General features: G+C 44.8%; 1 protein-coding gene across 3 annotated transcripts in view; it reads right to left on the reverse strand.

The window, feature by feature from the left end:
* COL28A1 (collagen type XXVIII alpha 1 chain) overlaps positions 1 to 12,018 on the reverse strand; it is a 182,114-nt gene that overhangs the window by 15,201 nt on the left and 154,895 nt on the right. For all 3 annotated transcript variants that reach the window (XM_043462670.1, XM_043462669.1, XM_043462671.1), the window contains 3 exons: positions 7,161 to 7,197; positions 4,751 to 5,305; positions 2,841 to 2,998 (listed from right to left, as the gene is read on the reverse strand). In XM_043462670.1, the coding sequence (XP_043318605.1) occupies positions 2,841 to 2,998; positions 4,751 to 5,305; positions 7,161 to 7,197 (750 nt within the window). The remainder of the gene's footprint in view (positions 1 to 2,840; positions 2,999 to 4,750; positions 5,306 to 7,160; positions 7,198 to 12,018) is intronic.

Here is a 12,018-nt window from a genome sequence, read left to right on the forward strand (position 1 = left end):
TTGCTGTCCCTCATTCTGTGTCATTGCCTTGAATGTCCCTCTGCCACTTCCACTTTGGTACAGATTAAGCCCCTTATTTTCCTTCAGAGAACCCTACCCCTACCCTGCCTGCTGTATTCTCCATCACAGTGGATGTTTCAGTTCACCCCATCTCCAAGCTAGAATCCAATCATCATCCCCAAGCCCTCTCCCTAACCTCCATTCACTCTCCAATTCCTGTTCTTTCTACCCAGAAATGACTTTCCAATCCGTGCTTTCTTTTATTCTGGTGGCCCCTGTCTTCGTTTAAGGCTTCATTATCTCTCACCTGGACCATTATTCCTCACATCCCAGTCTCCTCTCCTCCTCCTCCTATTTATCTTTTATCCGGCAACCAAATGTGACTGTATGACCCTTGTTTTTAAAACTCCTCTGCTTTCTTCTGGTTGCCTGGACTATGGAGGAAGTTCAAGCTCCTTAGTTTGACACATTTATAATTAGCCCTCAAATTATTTGTCCAGTTTTAACTCTCGCCCTTCTGCAGGTACACCTTTGGCTCCAGTTAGATTGAACTTGTCCTAATTTTTTAAAATGCCATTCCCTATGGATTCCCCCTTTGCCCCGACATGTTCCTCCTCCTTGGAAATACCCTTCCCCCTGCTCTTGCCTTGAAGAACTCTTACATAGTCTTAAAACTTAGCTCAACACCAGCTCCTTTGTAAAGCCTTGCATTACTCTGCCCTGAAATTAACTGCAGCATCTCTTGAGCTTCCTCCATAGCTCTGCTGAAGTTCTTAATACTCCCTGTCCTCATCCATTCTCTGAGATACCGTGGACTTCTATTGGGCAGGAACTGTGCCATAAGAGCCACCCTTGAGCACTGCAATAAATGATCAATACATCTCACTGGAACTCATTGATTTTGAGGAGAGCTCTATTTAGACACTGCTTGGTGGATGAAACCTGAGTTTGTTCTTAGATAGGTAGTTTTCAGAAAGGAAGATGAATTGATTAGGGCCAGGACAAAGAGATAAATCACAGGAGAAAGAGAAGATAGACTGTGTACATTATTGCCTATAATTTACTTTCAAATGCTTAGTAAAGACCAGGGTTGGCAAACCCCTGTGGTCTGAATGTGAATCCTCACCTGTCTTGGGAAATAAGTTTTATCTGAACACAGCCATGTCCCTTCATTGAGGTACTGGCTATGGCTCCTTTTGCACTTCTAAGGCAGAGTTGAGTCACTGCAACAGAGATGAAGTGGCCTGCAAAATCCCAGATCTTTCCTATCGTAGTTCAGTTCAGTCACTCAGTCGTGTCCAACTCTTTGCAACCCCATGAACTGCAGCACACCAGGCCTCCCTGTCCATCACCAACTCCCGGAGTCTACCCAAACTTATGTACGTATAGCCCTTCACAAAAAGGGTTTATTGACCCCCTGATCTAGACCATGTGGTATAAGTGTGTGTTAATTTCAATCTACAGTCCAGGGGCAGTCTGTTGCCCTAACTGGAATTACCCATATTGAAGTTGGTTAGTATTTAATCAAATAAATTACAGACTTTTCTGTCCTATTTTGGGATATAATATAAAAATCTTGTGAGTCCTGTAATCTGTCCCCATAGAAATGGCATCAGGGTCTTTTTCAATAAGTTGGCTGATTCTGGGAAAGATTGAGGGCAGGAGGAGAAGGGAACAACAGAGGATGAGATGGTTAGATGGCATCACCGACTGAATGTACATGAGTTTGTGCAAACTCCGGGAGTTAGTGGAGGACAGGGAAACCTAGTGTGCTACAGGCCGTGGGGTGGCAAAGAGTCAGACACAACTTAATGACTAAACAAAAACAACAGGAATAGCATCCTAGGCCTGACTCCTGAATGGTCCTGCATTCACCTACTGCTCTGGGGGTTTCTCAAGTCTTCAGTGGAATCCTGATACTTGAACATTGTTGCACTGGCTCAAAATAAATCTTCCATGTCTTTGAAGACTTCATAAAAGGACGCCACAGGGGGAGTTCATTGAGCTTATAAAATAGGGACACTGCTGTGTACTTGCTTGCCAGATCATGTCTCTACATGTGGGAGATATCGGTTCACACCAGCTTTAGTTTGTAACTTGGTGGGAAAGAGACGACATCACTAACTCACCAGTAATTATGAGAGGCTCTCCAGTTCTCACCTATAAGAGTTGCTTGTGACCTGATTGGCTGAGGTCAGTGCTCAGAGGCTTGCTCTAAGGACAATCACCTTTGTCTCAATACATTCAGGAGGTAGTTCTCTCGTACACACGATTGGGGAGCTCTGAAACAAAGCATCCGCCTTGTGCCATATGCATGCATAGCCTCCCTCCCTGTCCCTGCAGGCAGGGGAAGCTAAGTGAGCGAGAGGGTGGGGGGTGGGGAGGGAGAGTGCAGACTGAGCATGTGTGCATTTGCCAGAAACTTGAAAGGGGGCAAAGTGTGGAGTGGATACACGGACGGACAGGGAGATTTGCAACCCGGTACAGAAAGATCTGTAAATGTGGCAAGGGGGCGATTTGGATAGTGTCGTATTAATCTGTTCTAGTGGACATGATTACTTTTGATGCTGGCAGGGGTATAATATAAAAATATTATTTGTAGCATTTAATAAATAATTATAAAACATGGAAATGTTTATCAGTCTCGTATTCATGCTCATAAGCCCCAGAGCTATTTCAGAACTAGAAATCTGGAGACAAAAGGCTAATATTTAGAGCCAAGGACCTGAAAATATCCACACCTCAGTTGATTCTGGACAGCTCAGGACAAGGTGGTCTTTGGTGTAGAGCAGACAGAATATACCATTTAGGCTCACAAATTGAGCAAGATAGTTACTTACAGACTCAGTAATTTCTTTCTGGGGCTCTGGAGTGGATTCATGGTGTTCTTCCCCTGATATCCCAAATCCAGGTTGAAGCGGTGATGAACCCAAAATATGAAAGAGGTAGGCTTCGAAATCCTCACAACTTTTTGTAAATAATTTTTGCTTCAGGGTATCTTTTAAAAAAGAGAAGTAGAAAAGGGTTTGGAGGAGCAATGAAACATTACTCAAATCTGTTTATTATAAAGATCTTCTGCACTCTCCACTTGCCCAGCACCTGAAGTCAACCACTAGAGGAGCTAAGTTTTCAAAGCATTTTTCCATCATCTGTAAGAGGCCATCTAAAATAATTTAATGTAACAATATAAAATGGCCCAAACTGAAGCTGAAGCTCCAATACTTTGACTACCTGATATGAAGAACTGGCTCATTGGAAAAAACCCTGATGCTGGGAAAGACTGAAGGCAGGAGGAGAAGTGGACAGCAGAGGATGAGAAGGTTGGATGGTATCACTGGCTCAATGGACATGAGTTTGAGCAAGCCAGGAGATTGTGAAGGACAGGGATGCCTGCCATGCTGCAGTCCACGGGGTTACAAAGAGTCAGATATGACTTAGTGACTGAACAACAACAAGTGGTCCAAATAGGCAAACAGATGACTTAAATTCATTTTACCCAGAAGGAACTACTCTGTGAAGGGGTGAGTCTCACCCATAATAAGTTTACCAGGCAATTAGCTCTGATTTTGGAGACTGCAAAAGACAAACCAGTCCAAAAATATACCCCTCACATTAGTAACTTCTTTGGTTAAGATGACAGAGCTTTTCAGTTATTAAAATATAACTTGTCTCTGAAATGCGTAATACTTCTGGGCATTTCTAACACATTAACTGCCCAGTGAGACTGAATGCACCAGATAAACCCTCCAGTCATCCAGTGTTAAGGAAGCCAGACCCCAGGTTAGGAAGGTCTGAAGTGTGAGGGAAAGTGGGAAGGTTCTGAGTGTGCTCTGCTCCCCGTAGGGCCAGCTGTGTGGGTACCGGAGCCCCGGGAGCAGGATGAGGCCAGGAGGCCATGCCAGGCCACATCAGGCCCCACTCCCAGATGAGTGGAGAAGGAAGGATGGGGTCAAACTGAAGCCTGAAGATCTATACAGTAAGTATAGATCTTACTTATTTCATAAGCTTTCTGGGTGTGGGCTCTGCCAGATTGTGTGTTAGGAGTTTCCAGTGACCTGGAATGTTTCATTGTAAAGTGATACTGATCACACTTGAATCACAGGTGAGTCAGTGTTTTAGCATGCCTCACTAGGAAATATCAGTTCTTGTGAAAGGGTAAAGCAGCATAGGAAAACCCATCAGATCAGCCCTGAGTGTGAGGTGTATTCAAAATGTTGTTCTTTCAGATAAACTCCTGACATCAACTTGTTTACTCTTCATTATCTGTTTTCATAAAAGCAGAGAAGAGAGAATAGAGGAGAATAATTCTAGCTGCTATGTCCCTCATCTCTTTAGATTACCCTAACTTTTCCCACTCATCTTGGACTCATTAATTCATTTTGATTCCATGGTTATTTTCTGCCTTGCTGTGGGCTTGCTCCATCTCTTACCCAAGTTAGGTAACTTTTAGAACAGAAGCTAATCTAAGCAATGCTCTCAAGTCCTATCCTTTCTTTTCAGCCCTTGAGTCATAGATACCCCAGATAAACAACTCCATGGCCAAATCAGCAACTTACTACAAATGAGTAAAGATAAGGACTGTACTCTCTGAACTGAATGATATAAACCTCTTTTCCTTCAGAGTTTGTGTTACAATTTAATGCTGGTGTAAACCTCAGTAGCCTTCTGATTTCCATTTTTGGGCAGGATCATCCAGCAATGTGGTTCTTGGAAAGGCAATATAAATTCTTTTCCCCTGGAACTGTCTTACCTTCAAGAGTAATGAAGTCATCAAATAGATAAACGTGCTCACTATCTGGGTCAGTAGCAATCAGATTCATTTCTTGGTGGAATATGTGGAAGTTGGGGTCATTTCTCTTCACTACCCCAATCACAAATATTTCCACATTGATGTCTCTGGCGTTCTTCACCACCTCGGTCAGATTCTTCTCATCTCGGCTATCTGTCTGCCCATCGGTGATGACCAAGGCCACCTTCTTCACACCGGGCTTGGCGGCTTCGAACATACGGTTGGCGGCATGGAGCGCTGTGGCCGTGTAGGTGCCTTCCCCCAGGTACTGCATGTTGTCCACAGCCCGCTTGAGGTCGTCCTTGCTGGAGAACTGGGTCAGGTGCGCCACCTCCTCCACCTTATGGCTGTAGTTGATTATGCCTATGCGGGTTGTGGCCAGGTCCAGGGCCACGCGGTCCGTCAGGGTCTTCACAAAATTCTTGATGATTTGGAAGTTCTTGAGCCCCACACTTTCTGAGCTGTCAATCACAAACAGAAGCTCCAGCGGAGTCTCTTTGCATTTACGCCCACAACCTGAAACAGGGATGTGGACACAGAAACACAGCAGGAATGAAACTAAAAACATCACAGCGAGAGGGGAGGGGGCGGGGATGAACCAGAGACCTGGACTGTAGCCTTCCTTTTCTGTGACTGTGAACACAGCTGACAGTTGTCTCCCTTCTGGTTTCTATGCCTGACTCTTTTCAAAACGATACATTGGGGGGAAAAAAAAAACCTCCCACACAAAAAATCAAAATGCTGTAGAGGATAACATAATAAACAGCTAGCCAGTTTCTCAGATTAAAATATAAAAGTCTTTTAAAAAGATTCAGCATCCCTTTGCATGCCTTCCTGATCCCATCCCCTCCTTGTCTGTAAGAGATAACCACCATCCTAAATTTGCTCTTTATCGTTCCACCATGTGTATTTAATCTGAATCTGAACGCTAATGTTTCAGTCTTCAACCATATCCTTATGTGAAAATGAACACTTGCTCATTGGACTGGCCAGTGAGTAAAGTAATGGGGTGAAACTTTTTGACTGGGAGGGAAAGATTTGGATCTTTAACTGGGCATAAACATAGTAGCCCCCGGCTACTCTGGCTTATGTCCCCAGTCACCCATAGTGACCCTACGGTGGCTCCCATCTTACCACGGAGGCCTAGGGAACATTTACCCCGTGAAACTGTTCAAGGGGAGTGATCTAGGGACACTGGTCAATAAACAACTTCTATTTATGGTTTATCATTGGAAGCAGTTGCCAGAGTCCCTAAGCAATAAAAAGTATCAGGGCTCCACGGGTGTATTCGTATCCTTATGTTGCCCAACGGCACTCCCACAATAAATCATCAGGAAACGGGTTGCTGTTTTACAGGGTGTCCAGCGCTTAGAAGCAGCGTCTAAATTAGCCTGTCACCACAGAGAGTCCCAGGCTGCTTCTTAACGTCCAGAAGTCTTCTGGGGGACAAGCCAGTTCTGGGGTTCCCTATGTGGAAGGATAATGATATTCCTTCCTCTGTCCATTTTAAACACAGAAGGTTCTCTTATCTTCATGATCCATTAATTGCTTGCTTCTTGGCTAATCTGTTTGCTTTACTTCCTTGTTCTGATAACTCTGTTTTAAACCTATTTTGCCATGGAGGCTTCCCAGGTGTCTCAGCAGTAAAGAATCCTCCTGCCAATGCAGGAGGCACAAGAGATGCGGGTTCGATCCCTGGGTGGGGAAGATCCTGTGGAGTAGGAAATGGCAACTCACTCCAGGATCCTTGCCTGGAAAAAATCCCATGAATAGAGGACCCTGGCAGGCTACAGTCCAAGGGGTCACAAAAGAGTCAGACACAGCTGAGCAACTGAGCACACACACATTTCACCACGGGAGCCTTTAGATAGAGTTGTGACACAAGGGGACCTCTGAACGCGGTCCTCTTGCTTTTGAAGTGGCAGGCACTCTAGATGTAGGTCTCAAAACTCAATTTAGAAAGACCTGTTGCTCCAGGAAAAACACAGACATTATTGTCCCCAGCTGGGCTGGACTCAGACACCAGGGAGGCCCCTGCAGTCATGCTTGCTCTGTCGTTCTATCCTTCCCAGGCTCAGGTAAATGTCACCGAACGCAAATGAGCTCAGTGCTAACAAAGGGCCTGGCTGCGCACGGACTCTGGTGTCTTCATGTTTCTTAACCACTCTGGGAAAATGATTTTCTTTCCTTAAATCAGGATTCCCACAGCCCCTCACACTGCTTCCTTTCGGTTTCCCACCAACTTTGCAAATGAAGTTGAGACTTTCTCATGAGCTCTACTGTATACATCATCTGGGTAAATGCAATATCTTGAATATAGTGGGACTGGTACTTTAAAGTGATGGTTACTTTCTTGATCATCAAATCTTACCACATATTTCAAAAATAAGCTTGATGATTTCTTCTTTCTGGAGGAAAAGAGGAAAATGTATTAATTGTGTGGCCATAATATTTTTCCCTACAGTCATAAAAGGGACTGTCTTCCTACAGTCAGCATTGGGCTATTTGATTAATCCTTCTGCTGCAAATAAGATACATAGTTAAGATAACTACAGGCTACATAAGATACAGAGGTTGAAAGTTGGCTATGATATATTATAATTGAAATGCGTTTGAGCTGTAAGATGTAATAGCTGAGACTTGAAGTTCATATTGCAGTTTGGTGTTTGTCAGCTGTGACCTTGGGCATGAAGTGACCTAACAGTGGTCTGGGTCTCAGGGCTGTGGTGGGATTAAACGAGGTGACACGCACAGCTTTTAGCACAGGGTGTGGCCCCCAAAGGAGGTACACCCTACAGTTCTGCATCCGTGGATGCAGGGGCTGACAGTACTGCGCCATTGTATATGAGGGACGTGAGCATCCACGGACTCGGTACCTCCCGGGTGGAGGGGCGTGTGCTAGAACCAGTCCCCGGCAGATACCCGGGACGACAATGCCGTGGGCACCGTATGCCTTGGTTATATGATTTCAACCACATGTGCTAGCCAACCAGCACAAGCACCTGGTTTGAAAGAGGATTCGTTCTATACTGTATTCTCTCCCCTCTGTCTGTACCAGTCCCCAGATCTGCGAGTCTCCGCCCTAGTTCCCTAATACTCTCACTTGAGTTTCTCCATGAAATGTCCCCGGGTTCCTGGGTGCTGCTTCCGGGCCCTGCTCCTCACTAGCTCCATCAGAGGGGCCTGAGATGAGCCGACTACTCGGAGTCAATCTGCCAGTGCCCTGTGCCACATGGCATGTTTACAAATGACTGCGATGGGTCTGCAGAGTCGGGATGCTACATCTGCCAAAGACGTGAAGCTGACAGGGATGATTAACTTAACAGAGGGGAGAAGCAGAAGCCCAGAAAACCTCAACAGGGAAAAGCAGCGGGCCTTTTCTAAGAAGATAAAATGTAACAGCTGCAAATGTAAAGTTTTAAAGAGAAAGATCTGTAATAACAGAACAGGGGTGAAGGTGACATGGCTTAACAGAAGCATATATGGAGACTATTCATGGCACTTTAATTTAGATTTTTTTTTTTACTGTAAATTGAGTAAAAGCTATTTCAAGTGGCTATACAAAAATTACTCCCAGTACGAGATTCTTTAAATTATATGAAATAAAGGAATCAACAGTTATCTTTTTTTTTTCAGGCTTTGTCATGCTTTTTCCACATTTAGAGAGACATTTAATAAATCTGAAACTAGAGTATGTCTAAAAAGGAAAATTTCTATATTAATATATTTATATTTTATATCCTGGCAGGGGAAATGTTACATATTTAATATAGTTATTTTTAATTTTTACAAGTGGAGAAAATACTGCAAGTTTTATGATTATAATTTTTCACTTAATATTATATATCATAATTAATTTCCCATATTACCAAGTGTTCTGAAAACCTTGATTTCTGGAGTCAGAGGCATGGCCATTTTAAGGCTCTTGATGCAGACTGCCTAACTATCCTCCAGAAAAGTTGTGGTAACTGACAGCTCTAACAGTAGTATATAGAAAAACGTGTTCTGTTTTAGAGACACAATACTGGTTATTATTACTGTATAATCTTTGCCATTTGATAGAGAAAAATATCTCACTGTTCTAAATTACACTTAATCCACTACTTGTGAGGCTAAATTTTATATGTGTGCTTCCAATTATATTCTCTTGTGCATGGTCTTTGCGTGTCCTTGGTCCATTTTTTTTTTTTTCTGTTAGAATCTTTGTCTTTTATTGACTTGTAAGAGCAATTTATATATCAAGGTTGCATTTAATTCCTTTCACTGTGCTTTTATGGAATAACCAGGTCTAATATGCTTTAAGTTGTCATATTTCTATATAATCAACATTTTCCATGTAATCCTTGCTTTACAGTCCCTGGAATGAATGGTTTTATTCTTTCTGCTAAAATTGCTGAGTAATCTTGGTTACTCAGTGCCAATGATGAAGGCATCAAATTTATATCCTTCAAAGGACTCATGTTAACATGAGTCTAGTAGCAAGTAGGCAAAGAAACAAATACTGTTTATAAGTGCTATGCTGTTGGATCAGAACCAAGGAACCACGTTGATCTGCCGGAATACCAGGGGTGGGAGAGTGAGGTTGGTGCTGTCGTCCAGGGAGGTGGGTAGACTCTGACTAGGGTGGAATGAGGTGATGAGAGGAGGAGGAAGAACCTTCCAGGCAGGGGACAAAACACACAAAACGCAGTGCGTTACAGTCCTTGAGTAAACGTGTGACTCAGGGTATGTGACAGGAAGAATGACAGGAACTGCCGAACACAGATCCTCTAGAGAGCCTTTGTGTCTCGTTGAAGAGTGTGGACTTAGCCTGAGCAGTGAGGACAGACATGGTCCTTGGCAGAGAAGGGAACTGGTTGCACTTTTATTTAAGAAAATTGACTCTGGCAGCCAGTGGAGCAGTCTGAGATTCCTAAATAGTATGGGCAAAGAAAATTAACACCAGAAAATCGTGGTGGAAGTGATGGATGGGAAGGGATGGCCTGGAGGGATATTGCAGGAGATGAAGGGGGTGGTGAGTAATTGGAAGAGAGGATGAGGGAAAGAGGGAGTCTAGAAGGTAAATGATAGCAGGGCCACTCCTGGAGGAAGGGAGGGAATGGACAGGGGCAGGTTGGAGCTAATGAAGAGTAAGCTGGGTTCAGCTTGATTCTGGCTGAGTTTGAGGCACCTGTGGGACACCCAGCTGACAAGGCAGTAGGAGGTAAGGTCTGATGCTCAGGAGAGGGGCTCAAGCTGGAGGCAGAGTTAAGAAATGCCAGTGTACAGTTGGCTGTTGAAAGAGGTGTGGCAGATGAGATGGCGTGGAGCAGAGCTTGAGTGCAACCTGCAAGACCCTTCCATACCCACTTTTGTCAAGCATATTTTTTCTATGTTTATAATCTAAAATGCTTTTTCATCCTCCATACAACTTTACTTTAATATTAAATCAGCCTTTTTGAACTGTGCATCTGTGCATCTTTAATAGCTGTCCCTCCTTGAGAATTTGAGGACACGGAAGCAACAATTGCGGGCAGACGCTGAGAAACGCTAGCACTTCAGGCCTAGTTGGAGAAAGTCTTTTTGAAGTAGCTTGGGTGAGAATGATTAAAAGCTTGAACTCCCATCAATAGTATTTGCCTCTTGAAAGGGGAGTTTGACAAGGAGTTCAGCCCGGTGCTCTGTGACAACCCAGAGGTGTGGAGTTGGCTGTGAGAGATGGGAGGGAAGTTCAAGAGAGAGGGGACGGATATATACCTGTTCATGATTCATGTTGATGTGTGGCAGAAACCAATACAACAATGTGAAGGAATTATCCTCCAATTAAAAATAATTTTTTTTTTTTTTTTTAAAAGGAGGAGTCTGTTAGTCTGGCCTGAATCTGCCCCTGAGAGTACGTGAGGATAGGAGAGAGTGGCGATGGGGAGAAAAAGGAGGCCTTCTGAAAACAGCCTTCATGAGGGAGCAGGCTGGTTCTGGCTTCCAACAAGCCAGCTCCAGCTATAAGGGCTCTGCCCCCTTGTTAGCGAGGTGACTTGGGGCGTGTTGCTCGAGCTTTCTGCAAGACTTGGCAGGTCTTTTATCTGACAGGGAGACACTCCCCCCTGTCTCGTGAGCAGTTACGTGCATTAATGTGTGTCCTGAGCAAGAGAGGGCTGCAGTCCATAGCCTGTCCCCGTCTCCCTGCCCCCCTCTTCACCGGTCCTACGCTGCACCGGGTCTTAGCCAGCACTCGTGAGGTGCACCCAAGCTCTGTCAAATACCCCCACATGCCTGGCCCTTGGCTACCTCATGCATACAGGCCAGTGCTGTCCACTTCCAAACTTGAGGCCATTTGGGGACAATTGTGAGATCTGTGTATCCAGAGTGCGGTGCGGGGGCAGGGCGGTGTGTGCTTAGGGTGGTCGCTCCTCACCTGGAGGAAAGGGTGTACCTGGAGAAGGACTAGAAGGCCAGGAGTCCAGAGTCGGGGCCGTTCTCTACCTGGGTCCCCCGGGCACCCTGCAGTACTGGGTCAGGGAGGTCCTGATATGAAGGAGCCTGTCACATACTAGAGTCTCATTTAATGCTGCCCTTGGCTTTCTAAATGGTAGACAAAGGGAAGAGTGAAGGAAAAGAGAATTTGAATTAAATCACACCTCATTTTGTCTGCTCTGGACCCACATATCACCTCTGTCACAGCCTTTATCAAGCTATAGGTGAACATCCTCTGCCTGCCTTTCTCTCCCATTAGATTGCGAGCTCCTTGAGTGCAGAGATACGGTTTCTTATTCTCAACTCTTACCCCCGTGCCTGGCTCAGACCCTGACCCAGGGGATGTGCCGATTAATTGTTGGTGAAATGAATGAGCAAGTGCATGGATGAAGGAAGCCAGTTCCGCTCTCCATGCAGAGATGGGAGGGAGGATATACACCTACGGGGAACATTCCTCTGGGCATTTAACATACACCCTCCTCTGCTACATTTAGGGAGAAATTGCTGCATATGTAGCCGCTTTATCCTCCCTAGGTATCTGGGGAGGGTCTGACCTATGGTGTGGAACAGCAAAGAGAAAAAGGCAGATGGGCCATAAAAACCATGCACAGTTCTGTGTCACATGCCAGCTCTCGCCTTCATCACGTGAACTCCCACCTCTGGGTTTCCTGGCACTGCACATATAAGGTCAACATCCCCAGACCATGACCCATCAAAAAGGGAACAAGAGAAGTTCCCTGTTTTCTCCTCAACTCCAGGAAAGGTAGATACCAGAA

The sequence above is a fragment of the Cervus canadensis genome, chromosome 3 (assembly GCF_019320065.1).
Source record: "Cervus canadensis isolate Bull #8, Minnesota chromosome 3, ASM1932006v1, whole genome shotgun sequence".
NCBI classification, from domain to species: domain Eukaryota; kingdom Metazoa; phylum Chordata; class Mammalia; order Artiodactyla; family Cervidae; genus Cervus; species Cervus canadensis.